Source organism: Pelobates fuscus, chromosome 12 (genome assembly GCF_036172605.1).
Source record: "Pelobates fuscus isolate aPelFus1 chromosome 12, aPelFus1.pri, whole genome shotgun sequence".
NCBI classification, from domain to species: domain Eukaryota; kingdom Metazoa; phylum Chordata; class Amphibia; order Anura; family Pelobatidae; genus Pelobates; species Pelobates fuscus.
The window spans coordinates 90,457,474-90,479,618 of NC_086328.1; the positions used below are offsets into that span (position 1 = coordinate 90,457,474).

The window sequence follows — 22,145 nt, forward strand, 5'->3', positions numbered from 1 at the left end:
GAAACCTGCTAGGAGCATTGTAAAAGAAAGGGTACATTGTAATCTCTAATACATTATATCGCCTTACCTCTCATTTTCTCAAAATATTAACTCACAGAAATTCTATAAATGTATATATAATTATTTATTTTTTACCGCTTTCCTTGACTACAAGTTATAAACAAAATTGGTTTTACCCGTGTATATATATATATAAAATATTGTAATAATAGATTTCCAAAACAAATTAGCAATATTAAAGGGTCTCATCATATTTCTGATTCATCTATACAATCAGTTAGCAATATTGATTGTATGTACCGGTGTAGTAATTTTTATTATCTATACATTATGTCACAAAACTAATGTCAATTCCTTCATTTTAAATTGGTCCAATAGTGCTGGAAACACGATTTAATTGACATTCTACTGCGCAAATACAAATAAAATAAAAAATCACTTCACTGTTTAGTAGATATATTCCAAATGAAAACATGCACGCATTTATTTATGCATTTTTTTTTATTGGGGATATATCTAAAAACAACTTGCAAAAACTGCAGAGCCTTATCTGCAGCCTTTGTAAAGCCTTTTCGTCTAACCCCGCCCAGACTTTCTGTGGCTGTCCAATCACAGCTATCCAAATTCAGCTCAATCAGAAGGCTTTGTAGGGCAGGTGCTCTGGGCAATTGCAGGCCTTGAGTTTAACTCCACTGAGCTAACCAAACCAGGAAGTAAAATTACCTGTTTTCTGCTTGAAAAAAACAGGGGGTGTAACAAGGTTAATTTATAAAAGTGCCAATTTCTATTGAAATCAGCACTTTTGGTAAAATGAAAAAATAGAGGACAACCTCTTCACATGTAAAGCCCTTCGGCAAGCTGAGTGTCCCTTTAACAAGTAACAGAATTGGATAACCAGTGGGAGACACTAGATCACAATTTAAGCAATCTGATGTAAACTGCAAGGAGCATGAATTACACAGTTTATCACTACTAGATTTTGGTAATATGCTGCATTTATTATTATAAATATCACCCATCACTACCTGAAGAATCACCCCACAACACATTATCTGAGAATGACAAATATAACATAGCAGACACATCTGCTTGCACCAACATGTGACGCAAACAACTCGGCACACAGAACGAATTCCATAAAATGCTGGCGATAATGAAACATTATGGGCATTAAACACTGCTATAGTAATGTAGAATACTATATGAGTCATATAGGTATGTGATTTATTAAAATGTGTTAGCATATTTTCTTTCACTATGAGGCCTGTGTGTTTGAATAACCTTTATAAAAGAGCAGTTTTGTATTGATCTTTTTGTTCTTCTGTAGTGCGCAAAATTAAAGTTCTGGATTTTGCTGTTTGCAAACTAGGACATAACATCCACTGAGTTCTTCCTTCAGAACATTCATAGCGACATTGTTCAAGGTTCTAACAGGTCCTCTTTATTTGACAGCAATGTGGTGGGCTCCCAATTAAAATGGAATTGCTGAATAAATTGTGAAATTCTTTTGGTTAAGGCAGGGGTTCTCAATCCAGTCCTCAGGACCCCCCTACCAGTCCAGGATTTAAGGGTTAACTGGGTATGTCTAAGGTGTTTAGAAAAAGGGAAAGAAAAAACCTTAGACGCTAAGGTGTTTTTTTTCTTTTTCTAAACACCTTAGACCAGGGGTGGGGAACCTTCGGCTCTCCAGATGTTTTGGACTACACCTCCCATTATGCTTTGCCAGCATTATGTGTGTAAGAGCATTATGGGGGATGTAGTCCACAACATCTGGAGAGCCGAAGGTTGCCTATCCCTGCCTTAGACACACCCAGGTAATGCCTAAACCCTGGACTGGTAGGGGGTCCTTGAGGACAAGGTTGAGAACCCCTGGGTTAAGTGGATATGGTGTATTTTACTTTGGCTATTGTGGTGTGTGTACTGAATAGTTTACTTTGTGTTAGATGTATGAGGTATGGATTAATTTTAGTTAGGTTTGTATTTAGTATTTAACACTATCGGATAATTCCATAAACCAAAATTATGAAAATTTACTGCAGAACTGCAAATTCCGGTCCAAAATAGCTGAACTAGATCTGAGAATTATTATAATTTTCTTTTATTTATTTTTTTACCTATTAAGATATTTAAACCTAAAATATGAAATCCGGTAATAAATTCACACTTTGGTGTATAAATCAGTTTTGGCTTAGATGTGGAAGGTTTGGGTTACTATCCCGATATGCGGATTGTTCTAGGTTTGATGAGTATGGTGAAGCTTACTTAGGTTAAATGGGTAAGATGTTGTGGGCTACTTTGGTTTCTATGAGTAAAATGTGGATTATTGTGGGTAAAGTGGGTAATCAGTGGACGTTAGTGTAGGTATGTTGTTTTTGGTTAGGTGGATAAGTAGTTGGTAGTTATTTTGTATTAGGTAGATAATGTGAAGGTTACTTTGGGTTAGGTTGAAGCTGATAAGGATTAGAAGTGTAAAATGTAGGTGGTCGAGACTGGAGATTAAATGCGTTAATTATCATTACATCGTAACTAGTGATTCGGAGACTGCAGAAATAACGAATGATTGGTTCATATTGCTCGCGATGACTACATATTTTAAAGCAGGGGTAGGGCAAACTTTGGCACTCCAGATGTGGTGGACTACATCTTCTCTGATGCTTTCCCAGAGTTATGGCTGCAAGAGCATCTGGAGTGCCGACGGTTGTCTACCCTTTTTCTGGAAGACTATGAAGAAGGAAAACATAACATGTCATTTTCTCTGTACTTTTCTTTTTGCTGCTACAACATTGATCAGCATATTGATTTGCAATGACGTCTTTATAGTTAGTTGCTCGCTGAACACTTAATCACTGCATTCGATTTTTAATTTGCAACTTCAAACTTTTCCAACATTTCAAGTGAACAAGGAGGAACACTTTAATGTTAGGGGTGTGAGTGGGAGTGGGCAAGGGGGTGACTTACTAATAAAATAGTAAATCTGTATTTTAAACAAGGCTTAAAGATTCCTGACACTTTAGAGTTAAAAACACTATTTATGATCTGTAAGTATAGTCAGTGTATATACCTGTGTAAATCCATGCAGTGTTAAATATAATGTTAGAAATAGTTAGTGTAAAGGGGGGAGGAGGTAATAGAGTTAAATTAGAATGTTTAGTGTTAAGAGGATTAAATGTGTGAGGGGTTATTTTTGAGGTATGTGGTCATTGGGTTTAGGGTTAAAGTGGGAATAAATTTAGTATTGGGGTACATGGTGTGTATGATTTTTAAGATGAGGATAACTGGGTGGATTAAGGTAAATAATTTGATTCAAGTTTAGGCTTTGATTGCACAGTTTGTTTAGGTTTTGACAGGGGCTTAATTTAGGGTTAGTGGAAAAGTGGGGAGGGTTAAGGGTACAGAGGAGTTTGAAGGGTAAATTTGAAAAGTACTCACCATCCTATAACTAACTCCTGCAAGTCACTTTCTGTGTGTGAGGCTGTTAGTGGGCAGATGGGAAATAATCCCTTCCACTTCCTGTCCAGCCTCACACACAGACACTGGAGGAGCTGGGACAGCATTGAGGTTTACTCCCTCTATAACTGTTCCTGCAGTGTTATTACTGGCAAAGGCTCATGGTACTTCTCTTCCCTCACTCCCACCTGAGCTCCAAGAAGGCACATTAAAAGTGCTCTAAATAGGCACCCCACTACAGGACAGGTGTCTGTGGGCAGGTGCCTACTCTGCTTAAAGGGATTCTATGGTGCCAGGAAAACAAAGCCGTTTTCCTGGCACTATTGGTTTCTAAGGTGCCTCCCTCCCGCTACGCTGAAGATGTTAAAAGCTCTTCAGTCACTTACCTGGAACCAGTGCCGATGTCCATTGGCGCTGGGTCAGGCTCGTCCCCATGCCGCCTGGAAATGGCCGTGTTCGTATAAGGATTTCCCCTCAGGAAAGCATTAATCAATGCTTTCCTGTGGGGAAAAATCTGACGTTGGAGGTCTTCATGCAAAGCATGAGGTCATCCAGCAACAGATATCGAACCAAAGGTCTGTTTCAATTCAGGAAGCCCTCTAGTGACTGTCTGGTAGACAGCCACTGAGGACAGACTTAGAGCTGCAATGTAAACATTACAGTTTCTATGGAATGTTATGTCTAACATTTCAGCACTAAGTGCAAAAGGGAAACTGCACCCAGACCACTTCAATGAGCTGAAGTGGTCTGGGTGCCTACAGTGTTCCTTTAACCTGAATGCTGCGAATTCCCATTTTCAGCTGGATTACTTGTGACTCAAACATGCAATGTCAATGACAATGTTACACAACAGTATATATGAAGACAAAATCAGGATAAATGTAATAACGAACTAGATAAGCAAAATATGAAATATAGGTAAGTGTAGTGAGGAACAAGCTGATATCCAGGGATTAAAGAATGAATTAACTGAGTAAACAAGTGAAAGGTCAAATGAATAACCAGGGATTAGCTAGGTCTGTGCCAATAGAACAGAAGACATACAACACACTATTTACTGTTTACATAGGAAACCAAGAAGGGGTACTGACCTGTCCATTATTTGGGAGTTTTTTTCTGCTCTCCCTAGTCCGTCATATCTATGCTGGTATAGAATAGAGTCTATGCCGGAGATTTAAATGAGAAGTAGGAGGAAGACCTATTTTTTTATTTTTTTCTCTCAATCGATTCACTTGCTAGCAAATCTGCTAATACAATGTATAGATTAAATTTAAAGGGACACTATACTCACCAGAACAACTACAGTAAACATTGTCTTTTCAGAGAAAATGCTGGCTCTGCTCCTGATCTGTCTCCTTGACAGTCTTACCCAAACGTATGGGAAAGCATTGTGATTGGCTCAGAGAATCACTTCTTATTATGTCAGCCAAGCAGGCAGATCAGGGGAGAGGCAGCAGCTGCAGACTTGAATACAAGTAAGATTTTACTATAGAGTAATAGGGCTAGATTGTGGTTTTAACACTATAGGGTCAGGAATACATGTTTGTGTTCCTGACCCTATAGTGTTCTATTAATGTTCTTTCAAAAGCACATACGTAGTTTGGGGCATGCAGATACCCTTTAATGGTGATGTGCACTGCTGTAATATATACAGGAGTAAGGTTATACTGAAACAGGAAGCAGTTGGACACATGCATGAAAAAACTGTTGCCAAAAATTAAATAATGTATAATATATAATATCACAGTTTGTTTATTTAATTTTAATATTCTTTAATAGTCTTTTAATTTTTTATAGTGGTCTTTATAATTTTTAAATGTTTTTAAAAATAAAACTGATGCTGACAAATTAACACCGATATTATATTTACTGCAGGATCACCAAATGCCATGGCCAGTCCTGGTTTTACAAGTACTCACTTGGGTCTGAATTACTAGGCCGACTCTGTGTGCTTCCACCGTCCCATACTGCCAACTAACAGAGACCATAAAGGCCTTGCTCGTACCATCTTGTACTAATGGAGACCAAGCTTCCTCTCACCCCGACCAGTCCATCCTCCCCGGGTCTGTCCCCAGTCCTGGCAGCAGACAAAGTTGATGGATTCTCCAGACGTTCCCTCCGTCGCTCCCGACAGCGCAGGTCACACAGTTCTTCTCAATTTCGCTACCAGAGCAAACAGCAGGAGCTAACCCCTTTGCCCCCTCTGAAAGGTGAGTGCATTTGTGTGTGTCTCTCTCTTCTACTTAACTCAAAACCCCTCTGACTCCAGTGCATCATTTTATATCTGTCCTTTTGTCAATCACAATTTATTAGATCCCTATTGGTTGGAACAAGCGCATAATATTTTCTAGACTTCAGGCGATCGCCCACAATGGACTGTTTACTGTAATGGCTTTGCTTCCCCAGCTCAATTTAGATATTTCTTACTCTGGAGAGAGTCTCATTAAGATGTATTGCATTATTAGTTTTTGTACATAATATATTACAATTGAGCGAGTCACTGAACTAATTTTATTATTGCAGAATGCAATTGCCCATCAAATGCCATGCACAGATTTTTAGTCTTTGTCAAGAAACATTTAGAACCACTAGTATACATTGGGATATATGAATGGGGAAAACGAATGTGGTGTGGGCCACTAGGTCAGGGGTTCCCAAAAGGTAGATCCCCAGATATTGTAGAACTACAGCTCCCATGATGCTTTGCTTGTCTTTAGAATTAAAAATCATCTTGGAAGCTGTAGTTTTAAAACATCTGAGGCTCTACCTTTTGGGCACCCCTACACTAGGTGGTGGGTTAGTGAAACACTTCAGCTGCACTGGCTAGTCCCACGTTTAGCCCACATGCAAAGAGCTGTTGCTCTTCATATGTATTGAAAGTCCTGAGTTCAGGTTTTACAACATGAGGGCAACTAACGAACTGCACATTATTGGGCAGTTGTCTCTGGTGTTCTCAGAAGTGCAACCCCAGATAACAAACCGGGACAGTGGAATTGGAGTACCAAATTGGGACTGTCCTACCAAATCTGTGACGTTTGGTAGGGATTTCATATTTATTATTGTTTACTCTTTTTCTTGTGTACTTCCTGCCCTCTTGCTCTGCCACTTTTTCTCCCTTGTTCTTTATCTCCGACTCTGCAATCCAGTTCTCCTCCCTTTCCCTCCACCCTCTTTATCTATTAACTCAGATGCTTTTTCTCAGATCAATACCTCTCAGAGTTCGGATAGCATTATCTTCTCTTCTAATGTCTCCCTAAGAGGTTGAATCAAACCTGCTGCTCTTCTCTCTGGTGTTCTATTCCTCCCAATTTCTCTCATCCCTTTTGTTTTCCTTTTGTCCTGTTCATATTGCTTTACCTCGAAATAGACTTAGCGTTATTTAGAGATCTTTCCACTAAACAGCTAGTTACAATGAATTTAGATAGAAATTTCCATCTCGGCTGGTAATTGTCAGGAATTGATCAAAGAATTGCAAATGTCATCATTAATTTATAGAGCAGCAGACATGTTTGTTATATGTATATAGAGAAGGGTGCACAATGCCCCAGTGGTGTCTTTTTGATATGTGCTGCCTTAGGCGTAACAAAACTCAGGCACACCCCAGTCTAAATGTGCCCCACCCCTCTCTGTTTAAGACGAACACTGACACACCCAATTACTGACAGGCACACACTCTCAGATACATATACAGTGACATGCAATCACTAACAGACACACACATTCACGGACAGACACACACTCAACAGATACACACACACTCACAGACATTCACTAACAGACACACACATATCCATTCACAGACACAGTGACAGACACACACATTAACTCACAGACACAGTAACAGAAACACACTCATTCATAGATACACAGTGACAGACATGGACACATTCAAACCTACAAAGGAAAATCACATTTTACACCAAAAACGTTGTGATGAAAGAAAGCTGAATTGAAGAATTCTCAGTTTAATAAATCAACTCCTATTGGTCTATAGATAGTTTGTATTCTGTTATAGTTCCCAGGATCATTTTTTCAGGATTATTTAAACACCAATACAATTTAAGTGTATTTGGCTTTGGCCTAACATTCTTTCTGTGTTTTTCTCCCCATTCAATTCTCTTTAGTTGTTATTTTAAAAAATATATTTGACAGCTTTCTGTAGCATAACCCCATTAACATTTTCACAAAATATGTTCCTGATTGGAAGATACACAGTGTAGCTCGGCCAATGAGAAACCAGTGTAAAACCATTGTGACATGCATTCACTAACAGACACACACATTCACTGACAGACACACACACTCAATAACAGATACACATTCACTCACAGACATACACACATCCATTCACAGACACAGAGACAGACACACAGTGTAAACTGTGCTGCTGACTTGACTATGTCCGAACAGCCAATCACTGTCCTCTTCTGGATAGTATTTCAAATTCATGCCAAGGGGTAAAATAATTAGAGGACAGTGATTGGTTGTGGGTAGTCATATCTGCTACACAATGCTGCAAAGCTATTTTCCTTTTTAAGCATATAGAAAAATACAGAAAGAATATGAGGCCAAATCAAATGCACTTAAGTTGTGATGGTGTCTGGAGTGTTCTTAGAGAGTCAAAGGATCACTCTAGGCACCATAAATGTTACAGTCAGCCTGTTTGACACTTACCTGTGTACTCCTACTACCCCTGTTCCAGTCCCTCTAAGCAGATCAATTCCATCTGTGTTTAGACTGACTTCGCTGGCTGAGAACATAAGCTGACGCTTACATGATGTAGTTTTAATGGTTCTGAGAGTGCCCCATAAAGTTGAATTTCAAATTTTAGGATAAAGAAGACAAAATGAAATCATAGATCGCTTGAAAAAAAAAACATCTGCAAATCTATATTGGTGCTGTCTGCTTAATAAGGATGTAAGAATGGATATACCATTCACAGCTTCTACTATATATCAGATTGTTAATTAGCAACGTATAGCAATGTCCATAATTATATATTGCGGCATGTTCAGAATAACTCTGTGTTTTTATACAAATCAGTGTGTTTATTATCCTTATTATAGGTACGATAATGCATCATCATTTTATATCCCTTTATATATTACCCGTCTGTCAGTGTATAGATAATCTACATTGTCTATATACAGAAAGTAATTGTCTCTAATACAGAACATAATGCTAATTAGAAAAGTATGAATAATTTTATAAATTGTCTATGATACTGAACATAATGCTAATTAAAAATGTACATATAATTTATTACTAAACTAAATAATATATAACAGCATATGTATTATTAGAAATTAGACAGAGCAGTGTTATAAGCAACAATGGGGATTATTCACTAAATAGGATTTTGCAAATAAAATCCCAAATTTAGGGCAAATCAGACTACCTGGAAAGTTGAATGTTATTTACAAATAATTTATTTAGTTCCAGAATGTGTAATTGCTTTGCCTTTCTCTGCTTTGTGAATATGCTACATTATATATACCTCTCAGGACATTTAAAGCAACACTCCAATTACCATAATCACTGTAGCGTGCAGTAGTGGTTATGGTGCCAGTAAGGCTCGGGTGCCCACCCCATTGTTAAGAGTCATAGTGATTTAGAATGGCGCCCCACACTTTTACTACTAATATGGGAGAGCTGGAAGCTCCTTAAGATGAGCTTCTGTTAGCTTTCCTGGGCTAAGCCCTGCACTGCATTGGCTAAAACCGTCAGCTAATAGTTCTCAGTGAATGAGCTAAGAAGAGAGGAAAAAGGAAAAGTAATAAGGTCTCTAAATTGGGGACTATCCAACTGGTAAGGGCCTGACCCTAATTAAGAATGCAAAATATGTTCCAAAAAAAGAGGAACCAAAATCGTTGAATAGCCCTTTTAAACTAAGAGCATATAACTTAAAGTGAGAAATTCTCCAAATAACAATCTGTGAACAATTAAAAAAAAGAGGAAATCTAAAACACAATACCCTCACATGTAACCAATTCCAATATATATTGAAAAATCCTTTAATAGATGCTAGGGTAAATGTTGTGTGGTATTTCTAAAAAAAAAAAAGTCTAAAAAAAATTGAGGTAAACCACTATTTAGGAAGGTAATACAAATGAGTCAGAATCTACCTTAGTAACCTTAGTAATACTTATAGGAATTAGTAATTGTTTCCAAAATGTATCAAGGTTACATCCCCTTCCAAAGTAGCAAAAAAAATACCTTACCTTTGGGAATGCTGGGGGGGTTCTCCCTCTCCCTGGGGTCTAGTGGGGCTGCCGGTCGGGCTGCTGGGCTGGTTGCTGGGCGGGCGGGCGGCTGGCGAGGGAGCACTTCCTCTGAGCTGTCTGCTCAGCTCCCTCGCGCGCCGCAGAGTGAGGCTGGGAGGCGGAGCCTAAATATGACGTCATATTCCGGCTCCCAGCCTCACTCTGCGGCGCGCGAGGGAGCTGAGCAGACAGCTCAGAGGAAGTGCTCCCTCGCCAGCCACCCGCCCGCCCAGCAACCAGCCCAGCAGCCACCAGCCCAGGATGTCTGTTAGCCGCAAGGCTAACAAGGCATTTGCCCTGGGCGTTTGGGGGCGGCTTTTTTTGCCGCCCCCTGGAAAATGCCGCCCAAGGCAAATGCCTTGTTTGCCTCGCGGCAAATACGCCCCTGGCTGCAGATGAGATGAATAGCCAGACAACAGCTTCTGGCAGCATTCCTGAGGAAACTTAGCCCATTGCTAAGATGAGCAAGGGATTCCACTTCAGTAATATTTTGGGGTCTGCAACGTCCTTCTTCAGATCCCACCAGGAATTTTCTCTGGGGTTTAAGTCAGGTGACAGTGATGGCCTCTGTAGAATTTTCTAGGACTTCTTCTGCATCCAAGCCTTAGTGGAATTTAAGGTATACTTGGGATCATTGTCTTATTGGAAGGTCCAATGACACCCAAGCTTCAACGTCCTCAAAGACGGCATGGCGTTTTCTCTTAAGATTTCCTGATACCTCAATTAATCCATCTTGCCTTCTACATGCTGCTGGTTTGCAGTCCCAGAGCATCACCAAGCCACCACCATGCTTGGCTGTACGCAGAGTGTTCTTTTCAACATATGATTCATTGTTCCTCTTCCAGACATACTGCTGATTTATTGGGTCAAAAAGTTCCAGTTTTGTTTCATTGCTTCATAGAACAGAATCCCAAACTCTTGTGACTTAATGATTTTGAGCAGATTGCTGCCGACTTTTCTTGTGCTTTTGGGTCAGTAGTGGTGTAAGTCTTGGAGTTCTGGCATGAAAACCTTTTACTTTTTTATTTTATTTTTTTATTCTTTATTTTTGTTGCCCAGATAAATACAAAAGTGCCTGTAATGCCACAACAGCAAAAGAAAGCTCAGTTATATCAACATAATGGAACAGAAGCATTGGCATGTGAGAATCAGCACGATTTTGTACTTAAAAAGCATTAAACAGTAGAACGTTGATGTCAAATCAATAAACATAAAGTATGATAATACATAGGGTGAGACAAATAGACATGTGATTTAGGAACCCTTGGGACCTAGTGCTTTATGCTGAGGTCTTACTGAGTGAGATAAGTCTGAGGATAATAGTTAAGAAAAACTAACCAATACTCGAGGTACATAACTAGGCTAAATGGGGAAGTGGGAATATGATCAGGTTTTAAAATCACAAAGAAGGCAACGGTACATGAAAGGTTCCCATAAATTGAGTTACAGGAGTACTACTCAAGTTAGCGAGCTTTTATCTGGCTTATACCCGAGAGACTGGGAGAAACAGAATAGCTGTACTGTGCTTGTTTAAAAGCCGTGGTAGGATGGGTGTGATGTAGGTCTGCACATAAGGGGACACGCAATTATATAGCCTGAGTGTATAAGTACATGGCCACTGGGGTCACAAACTTAGAGTTATGTGTGTGGCTATTATACAGCAATATAAACCCAACCAGACAATTATTTTTAGAGATAGGACTGGGTGCCCGTTAAAAAAAGGAAGAAAGAGATATATTAAAAGAAATTGATAAAAATAATAATGAGATGAGTAAAAAAATAAAAAATAAAAAAGTCAGGAGAGCGTCCCGTAAAGAGTGTACTGGAATGAGTCCCAGGTTAATGGATACATTACAGAACGCCTATGGGCAGCGAGAAATTTCCCATGCCCTCATCTGATGCCCAGTCTGTAGGAGGGCGGTTGACCTCTCGAATGGTTGTCCCATTGGTTGTGGTTGCCAGGTGCACCCCTGCACAATATTGCCTGTGAAGGTTGGTGCTGAACTCCCAGACAACTGGCTCTGCAGACCATGTGGCCCCACAGCAATCTACTCAACCTCACACGACGGTGCTGCCTCTGAGGCCCCAGCATAACCTGACAACTCAGCGATGGGCCACGGGAGCTGTGCTGAGTAGTATGAGGCTGGGGTGAGGAGCTGAATGTCGGAATTAGTCAAGCAGAGACAGCGTCTGGAGAGTGGCTGCCTTCCGTGCTTGAAGGCCTTTAAAAGTTGTCACTCAATCGAATCAGGCTAGGAGGGTACCAAGTCCGATATCGTTGGGTGCATCAATGTGTCCTTACTTCGATTAATCTGCTTTTGTGCTGATATTTTCAGTCTGACTGTGTGAAATATTTGATTTATTGTGCTTAGTGCAGGAGCACACTCAGCACACGTCTGCTTAGCTAGGCAGTCAGGCTCCGCCCCCAGAAACCTTTTACTTTTAATACGCGCCTTATTGTGCTCACTGAAACCTCAGTGCCTGTTGCCACCTAGTCCTGTTGCCACCTAGTCTTACTGCAGGTCTTTTCACAACCTGCTTTCTCAGAAATATGGTTGCAGCCATTGATAGCTTCCTTTTTCTGCCTTGTCAGGTAGTGTAATCACTGTTTCTTCAACTTTGAACTTGCGAACTATGCTTCCAACAGGGTCTCTAGGAACAATCAGTGCCTTCACTATCTTTTTATATCCTGTTCCTTGTTTATAAAAGGTGATGATCTCTTCTCTTAACTTTGTGGACCATTCTTTTGACTTAGTAATATTTCTAACATGCAATTAAACATGACACTCAACAAACCCCTAGCCAGTTTAGGTATTTCAAGTGTTCCAGCTCAAAGCACATCTGATGCACCTAAAGAAGACCTTGTCTGTAAATTTTGACAATAAACCTAAATTTTCAATGGGAGTTGAATGATCTTGAATACAGCTATATGTGTGTGTATATATATACTGTAAGATTACACCAGTGTGCATCATATTAGTTTATAAATTTTCATCATCATTCTAGAGAAGCATTCTGTATACAGAGTATATATTGTCCTGTTGTAAGGCATGTAGAAGAATTAATAACGTTTGCTTTATGTAGAAATTAGCTGAAATTTCCATGGACGTTTATGCAGATACCCTAGGCACGTCTGATATACTTACAGCCCTCTATCTAAATAATATGCATTATCACACAGTTACTTATCTTATCTTTTCTATAACTGATAATACACACTATAAACACCATTAACTACAACTAAATATGTGCTATTATCGTAGATTGTTAAATATTGTGAATGCATTTGCACAGATATTTATGATAATTATAAAGGGCAGCATTTTCATTTTCAGGCTATTAACACAACATTATACCGTTCACTGCATCAGTGTTAATTTGCATGATCTGCTGTGCAGTGTATTCTTTATTTGTTTATATAATTATACATTACAATGGAGAGGGTTTATCAAAGTATTCTGTTCTAAAAAGTGGTCTAATATACTAATAATAATGGGGAAAGGACCTCGGAAACTAGTGTAACCAGCAGACATGTTCCACTGGTGACTTCTCCCCTTTAACATTTTTGCACCACTTTTTAGAACATTTTGATAAATCTCCCTCAATATATCATTTATATACATGAAAAACCACTGACTGTAAAATGTGAGTATTTTGCATAAGCTTAAAATTAGCTAAATGTTAACTATGGTTTGTGCTTATTTAAAAAAAAAAAATATATATATATATATTTTTTTTTCTGCCCTGGCACACTCCGAGCATGCCATGTAGGCACTTCAGTAGGCACTGTAGAGGGAATGCTCAAGTGCACATGTGCCTATTCAGCATTACTCTATGGTACGCTGGTTAGTGTGGTTAAATGCATACATAAAGGACTATATAGTAGATATACGCCCAATGAAGACATGTGTGCACTTCTCATGCATGTTTTTACTGGGGTTATATATCTTATGAACTGCAGTCTTTTGCAAGTCCTCTCCTTTTCCCCCAGAAGAAACTTTGAGTTTTATCATTGAGAAGTCTCTGAAGCTTTCTCCCTGTGCATGCATGCACGTCTGCTTGTGCCTCTGCACCGCTTTCAGAGAGAATGCTGGTCTGATATAAGGGGGAGGCATGTCCTCTTAAGTAGAGTGCTCCTGCCACTAACATCTGGTCAGGGGAGCTAATGGAATCCAGAAGCTAACCTCCCTGTCTGTCACATTGACAGCCAGGGGTTTCATTATTTAATAAGAAAAGTGCTCATTGCTATGAGAAATATAAAGGGCCTTTTTAACAGAATACTCCTCAACCATAAAGCACTTGAGCACGCTGAAATGCTTTATGGGTGTGGAGTTGTCCTTTGATAATAATCTAAGCACCCAAACAACTTCAACATGAAAACTGCGAAATATAGGTAGGTAGAGATGACATATGTCCTTCTAGCCATACCAGTATGGACATTCTGAAAGGTTGAAAGAGGTCAGTTGACACTCATAGCCAGTCACAGCCACCCATTGCTGCTCAGGCTAATGCTTCCCCATTATCCCAAGATTTCATGAGCATCCAGAGACAGAGGCTTAACAAGCACCTTAGAAGCATAGACTACACAAAGACTACACACATCAGTTTTATTGTTGGACCTCTTTAACTATCGATCCAGCTGTCCTCTGCTGTTATCAAAATGTAAAAGCTCTATTGTAAATATCATCACTATTGCAGAAACATTGCAAATCACATTGCATTTCCAATAGATGACAGCAGGCATGCCATCAGAAATTTTGACAAAGCACATGGTCTGCCCCCCCCCCCTCGGGCCCGCCCACGAGTTCGCCCACAGGACTCCTACCTAGTCCGCTGACAATGATGCAGGACTGAATGTGGTGTGTATAGTGGAAGTTAATTAAAATGTGTGTAATGGATGTAGTGTTTGTGTGTATTAGATAGTGTTTGAGCAGTGAATGCAGAGTGTGTGTTTGTGTAGCCGATGCAGTGTGTATAGTGAACGCAGAGTGTGTTTGTGTAGTGGATGTAGTGTGTGTACAGTGATGTAGTGGATGTAGTTTTTGTGTGTACTAAATGCAATGTGTTTAATGGATGTAGTGTGTGTATTAGACACAGTGTCTGTGTATAGTGAATGCAGAGTGTTTGAATGTGTGGTGGATGTAGTGTGTGTACAGTTAATGCAGGATTTGTGTGTAGTGGATGCGGTGTGTAAAGTTAATGCAGAGTGTGTGCCAGTGTAGTGAATGCATAGTATATGTCAGTGTATTGAATGCAGAGTGTGTGCATAGTGTAGTAAATGCAGAGTGTGTGCATAGTGTAGTGAATGCAGTGTGTTAGTGTGTTATGAATGCAGAGTGTGTTAGTGTGTAATGAATGCAGTGTCAGTGTAATGAATGTTAGTGTGTAATGAACTTTAGTGTTTAATGAATGCAGTGTCGGTGTAATGAATGCAGTGTGTGTCAGTGTAATGAATGCAAAGTGTGTGTCAGTGTAGTGAATGCAGTATGTGTGTTAGTGTAGTGAATGCAGTATGTGTTAGTGTAGTGAATGCAGAGTGTGTGTTAGTGTAGTGAATGCAGAGTGTGTGGTAGTGTAATGAACCCAGGGTGTGTGTTAGTGTAGTGAATCCAGGGTGTGTGTTAGTGTAGTGAATCCAGGGTGTGTGTTAGTATAGTGAATGCAGAGTGTGTGTTAGTGTAGTGTATGCAAAGTGTGTGTTAGTGTAATGAATGCAGTGTGTGTGTTAGTGTAGTGAATGCAGAGTGTGTGTTAGTGTAATGAATGCAGTGTGTGTGAGTGTAATGAATGCAGAGTGTGTGTTAGTGTATGCATGTAGTGTAAATGGAGCATTCCCCCCCACAACCCCCACTTACCTGGTCCAGGGAGTGAGGAGATTCCATCCCTGGTGGTCCGGTGGCATGGTGGGGCCCCCCGGCTCCCCTGTATTTGCAGAGGGGGCCCAGCAGACTGCAGCTGTACATTACAGCTCTTCCCTCTCCGTAACTCCTGCGAGCGTGCCGCGCGGAGAGTTGCCATGGTAACCCATGGCAACGCTTTGACGGCCGCGCGTCTCGCGGGAGTTACAGAGAGGGAAGAGCTGTAATGTACAGCTGCAGTCCGCTGGGCCCCCTCTGCAAGTGCAGGGAGCTGGGGGCTCGCAGCAGCACATATATGTAGCGATGATCGTTATATATATATGTGCAGAGAGGCAATGTGGGGCCCGGGACTGCCAAAGCAGGGCCCGTGACAACCATCATGGTTGTCACCCCCTGATGGCGGCCCTGGATGACAGGACAGAAAATAAATTTCAGTTGTCATGCCTTTTTGGTGTACTAATGTAACTAATATAGATTTATAATGTAAAATTTACTTTTTTTATACTTAAATATTTAAACCTTTAGTTTGCAAATCAATAAATTGGTTGTTCGTATGGATGAATACTTCTTTATCATTTATGATGCTTTTTCATGAGTCCGATAACTATGATGACCTCCATCTATCATTCCATAGTGCACGTTTTTCTCTAGGCACAGACGTCGACCACACAGGTTCCACAGGCATATGTCCCACTTCGCCTAAGCCTGAACCCACTGGGTGAATCGAAGCATGCATCCGATTCTGCAATGATGGACAATGTTGGGGATACCTGGAGTAGAATATACACCATGGCGGTAATCAGGTCTCTGGGCTGTCGTCTTCTGGCTCAACGCGTTTCGTCCCACAGTACTCGGGACTTCCTCAGGAGCTGGGGATGAGTTGTAGGTCCTTCCCGTGTTCCTTATAAGTATTCAAATCTCCGCGCGCAACTAGGTCTATGCGCATGCGCGCTAAGGCATCATCTCCCATCTCGTCCGGTGCATTGGCGCACACTTGTACGTCATACACTATGGATGTTCCGGGAGTGCCCCGCGCGCATGGTCCAAGGTGGAGGAACCTTGCCTAGAACTACTGGTTGGGTCAGTCTCAGTCTTCCCCCAGATATTCCAATGCCCCATCCTGTTGAAAATATACAATATCTCCATGGTGCAATACATCAACTACCTCGGCGCATGAAATCCAAAGTTATAATGAACCTGGTTCGAGACGTTTGCCACTACTTCCTTCAGAACAATATATAGATCATATACCTGGCTTATTCAGCTAGACGGCAGATTGGAATAATCAACATCTGAGTCTACAGAGATTACAGTCTGAATATTCAGTGATTTTGGGGTGTAAAAAGTCAACCATCTTCCTCTTTCTTGCAATCCCGAAGAACCCAAGCGTTAAACTAGAATCAGAACCTCCGAAACAAATGGAGAAGTGTGACAGGAGAACAGCTTCCAAGAGGAAGGTGGCCATAATGAGAAAAATATAGCTAGAAAAGAAAACAAATATAGTAATATCTCCAAAGTACAAATAAAAAAAGAATACAATTGCACTTTAAAACTCAGTATATACATCACACATGAGTAGAAAACATAACATATTGCATAGAGAAACAGAGTGTAAGGACAAAATTAACATACAGAATAACAAGAAAAAACATCACTGTCTCTGTGTTTAATAAAATCATGACTTTAATAAAATTACCAGATTTTACTCTTATACATTTCTTACAATGTAAAGTCATGCTTTTATTAAAGGGACACTAAAGTCACCAGAACAACTACAGCTTATTGTATTTGTTTTGGTGAGTAGAATCATTCCCTTCAGGCCTTTTAAGAGAAAATGCAGTGTTTACATTACAGCCTAGTGATAACGTCACTGGCAACTCCTCAGATGGCTGCTGGAGGTGCTTCCTGGGGCCGTCCTGCCTAGTGTGCAGCACTGCCATTCAGTGTCTCCACCCTCTGCATTGAGACACTGAACTTTCCTCATAGAGATGCATTGATTCAGTTCCTCTCGAGGAGATGATGATTAGACAGGGCTGTGTTGATCTGCCTCCTTGACAGTCTCAGCCACTCCTATGGGAAAGAACTCAGATTGTCTCAGACCACCACTTCTGATGATGTTAGCAGACAGAGGCAGTTCACAGGCCAACAGGAGCAGAGCCAGGAGGAGTAAGATTTTACTATATTTAGGGAGGAAAGAGAGGATCGGGGGGCTATAGTTTGGTGGTTTTAACACTATAGGGTCAGGAATACAGGTTTGTGTTCCTGACCCTATGGTGTTCCTTTAAAGACACAGAGGCTCCTATAATGCTTGTTCAAAGCTTAGCAATAATCTGATCTGCAAAGTGATGCAAATTAAAATCAAGGAAAGTAGATTGTAAAGACCAGTCTGCTGTGTTCAGGATGTTCTCTAACGCAGTGTTTCTCAACCTTTTATGAAGAAGTACTCCTGCAGGTCTAAAAAGGTCTAAAAAGAAAATATTCTATTGTTTTAAATTCCAAATGAAACATATAGACTCTGATATTTAAATTAATCCCATATTCAAGAACAATCCTGATTAAAGGTAGTAAAGTATATTTTCAAAATAAATATGACATAATGTGGATATTGTGTATGTAAGGAGGAGTATATGGACTATTAATCTAAAGTACAAAAGTTACAAAATGAAAATATAATACACACATAATGCATAGTAGTTACTCACAGGGGAAACTGAGACACATAGTTACAAACAGAGGACACTCACACACACACACATTTACACTCAGAGGACACTGACATACATTTACACACAAAGAACACTGACACACATTTACACACATATGGAACTGACGCACATACATTTACACACATAGTAAACTCTCACAAACAAACAAACAGCGTAACACACAGAGGACACACTCACTGACAGACAAACTCACTGATTTGACACACACTGACAGATAAAAAGTCACACTCACTGACAGACAATAATTACAGAGGACACTGACACACACACATTTGCACAGAGGAAACTGACAAACACACATTTGCACACAGAAGATTCTGACACACAATCCCTGACAGACATTATTACTGATTTGACACACACTGACACATACTATCACTGATTTGACACACTCACTGACACACACTCTCACTGATTTAATACACACTGACAGACACACACATTGGCACTGTCACAGCCCCCGGCTCACTGCAAGGTGCTGTCGCACCGACGAACCAAGCTTACCTGCTCAGCGCTGAGTCGGGAGCCACTCCGCCGGGTTCTCCTGCCCGTCTGCCTGGATTAAAAATGGCACCGACCATGCGGTCGCGGCCATATATAGCTCCGTCCCCCAGGGTCACGGGAATGTGCGTGTGATGTCACAACATCGACGCACACACACCTTCTGGAGTCAGAGGTCACCCTCTGACCAATCACAGTCAAAGGAGGGATATTTAAATCCCTGAAGTTCCCTAGTTCATTGCTATGTCGTGGTTTCTGCTCCTGGGTGCATTTTCTTGTCCTGTTTTTGCTTTTCTAAGGAACGGTTTACGTTCTATTATTTTCTGTTCTGTCTATGTAGATGTTACATAGTTCTGTGTGCTGTACCTCACTAGCAGTCGTGACAGGCACACACTTGACACTGTATTTTGGAGAGTAGGCACCTACCGTCTGGGTAAGCAGGTGACTACTCTGCCTTAGCGCACAGCCTGCCGCCTCCTGTAAGGCACTATGGTGGCCAACTGGCCAGCTCTTGATATACCCCCTGCCTTTGGTGGACATACCCCAAGGTATATGCGTACTACTGGTTGAGAAACAAGGCTTTAAGGGACAACCAATCAAGTATACTTTGGAAGCCATAGCACCTCTTACATAATGGAAGGTAAAAATGGAAGTATAGACACCCGCGAATGATGATACCCATTTGATCTAATGGGCTATGGTGGGAGTAGAAACCAGACGATGTTGGGGGAACAGTTTAATCAGTTTGTTTGATAAATGCAACTGTGGTCAAGTGCTAAACTACATGTCCCTTAAAAGCCTACTGGTTTTATGGGATGTGGTCTACTCCCAATGAAAATAATCGGAACATCCATATTTGCTGATCCACTTCCTGGTCTGGGCAGAGCTAATGCACATCCATGAGAACTGTTATTGATATTTACTTATGCTTTATATTTGTATTGCATAGTAAAGATAAAGCATAGCAATGCATCCTGCATAGGATATCCTGTAACCTTTTTACAGATGCAAATGTTATTTTCAGAATGGCCTTATGCAGGTTTAGAAGGTATGTAGAAAGTTGTTAATATGTTTTAATCTACATTCTGCAATCAAACAAGAAATAATCAGTAATAAGCACAGTGGTTATGGTACTTGGAGTATTCATTCCAAAAGGCACCCTAGCACCATAGCTATCTTTGCTTATTTCATAGATTGTGATACTAGGATTTCCATGTCTTCTCTAATTCTGTTAATTAAAGCTGCAGCTATTTACAGAAAACTACCTGCCTGACGATCCAGTGTGCCTGGATTCTATTAGCTAGCCCAGTACTTTCATTTATGTATTTACATGAATTAAAATATATGTGAATGCTGAACTAACTAGTCCTTACTCATGAGACATATATAGCACTCTGAAAACAAAGGAAGATATGGTGTAAAAATAATTTTAGTGCAGATGTGAGTGCACGAAAGCGCGAGTGTGTCTGCCTGAACACACATGTGCACCCGTATCGCGCGCGCATATGCATACGAACACTAGCACTCATGAACGAGTGTAACACGCGGGTAGAGGAAGGGTAGGAGTTAGAGTAGGTAGGGGGATACATGATAGCAGGGAGTGGAGTACTTGGAAAATAGGAGAAAGAAGGAGCAGAGTACTTGTAGAATAGGAGAAAGAAGGAGCAGAGTACTTGTAAAATAGGAGAAAAAATGAGCAGAGTACTTGTAAAAAATGAGGAAGAAGGAGCAGAGTACTTGTAAAAAAGGAGAAAGAAGGAGCAGAGTACTTGTAAAATAGGAGAAAGAAGGAGAAGAGTACTTGTAGAATAGGAGAAAGAAGGAGCAGAGTACTTGTAAAATAGGAGAAAGAAGAAGAGTACTTGTAGAACAGGAGAAAGAAGGAGCAGAGTACTTGTAGAATATGAGAAAGAAGGAGCAGAGTACTTGTATAACAGGAGAAAAGGGAGCAGAGTACTTGTAAAATAGGAGAAAGAAGGAGCAGAGTACGAGTGAGTGTAGCTGTCAGTGTGTGTCTGTGAGTGAGAATGGGTGTGCCTGTGAGTGTGTCAATGTGTGTATGTCATTTTATGTGTATCTGAGAGTGTGTAAGAGTGTATATAATAAATAATATAAAATAATACAATTTAATATTGAATGTTAAATGAAATATAAATGGATAATTGGCAATAGTCCAAAGCACTTATCATAAGTCCATAATGGTAGATGCCGTGTATAAGAACAGGGATCCTGAGGCGTAAAATGGGGTGTGTCTTCACAAATGGGTAACTTTTCAGAGCTAGAACCTAGCTCTGATATAACGCACGTGAAGTGGAATAATCCCCACTCAAGGATATGCGGCGTAATATTGATTGGCGAGTATCTGGCTCAGATTCAACGTCCAAGTTGGTATTATTCGACCCAGGGAGATAAAATAAAGTATATAGTGCTCTCTGTATAGTAATTAAAAGGTATAAAAAGAGAATAAATATACTACTCACAGTATATAGAGCAGGCTTGTACTGCTCAATGTAGGCGCTTGGGTGGTATCATCCCCACCTAAGGATTCTTTAGGCTTCTCGTCAGGTAGATAGTATATGTATAGTCCGGTGAAAAAGAAATCAAAATGGCTATAAAATGTTTTATGCCAAAGTATTTTCTTTATTGTAAAATAATAAAATTAATATCTAAACGCGTTTCGCCGCAAGGGCTTCTTCAAGTAGATAATAGTAAAAGAGGGACACACCTGACATACAATGGTTTATATAAGATACAGTAATGTTTGTAATTTTGAAAATCCCGCAAAAATGACGTCATCAGTAGCATAATATAAAGATACAAATCAAATAACTGAATAAAACATAAATTATTGTACATATAAAGCATATAATATAGGTACATTCATTTAAACACAAAAACGAAGGTTTAAAAGACTTAAAATAACTATTTTAAAATGATCACGTGACGCGCAGCTAAACAGCACTTCCGCGTCACGTGATCGCAATGTGGAACGCATGTTACATTAGAGGTGGCTATTTAGTCTGATCAGGAAAAGATAAGTAACGCTGTTTGCACATCCACACAGACCGCAGGAACGGTGGCTCAGGAGATAAGCTATCTGCCTGCATAAGCAAGCAGACAGTCAGTCCCGTTCCTGCGGTCTGTGTGGATGTGCAAACAGCTTTACTTATCTTTTCCTGATCAGACTAAATAGCCACCTCTAATGTAACATGCGTTCCACATTGCGATCACGTGACGCGGAAGTGCTGTTTAGCTGCGCGTCACGTGATCATTTTAAAATAGTTATTTTAAGTCTTTTAAACCTTCGTTTTTGTGTTTAAATGAATGTACCTATATTATATGCTTTATAT

At 40.2% G+C, this 22,145-nt stretch overlaps 1 protein-coding gene across 2 annotated transcripts in view; it reads left to right on the forward strand.

Annotated features, from left to right (window-relative positions):
• The window catches only part of PPP2R5B (protein phosphatase 2 regulatory subunit B'beta), a 120,939-nt gene that overhangs the window by 2,918 nt on the left and 95,876 nt on the right, over positions 1-22,145 (forward strand). For both annotated transcript variants that reach the window (XM_063438021.1, XM_063438022.1), the window contains one exon: positions 5,323-5,657. In XM_063438021.1, coding sequence (XP_063294091.1) covers positions 5,465-5,657 — 193 coding nt within the window. In that variant the 5' untranslated portion in view covers positions 5,323-5,464. The remainder of the gene's footprint in view (positions 1-5,322; positions 5,658-22,145) is intronic.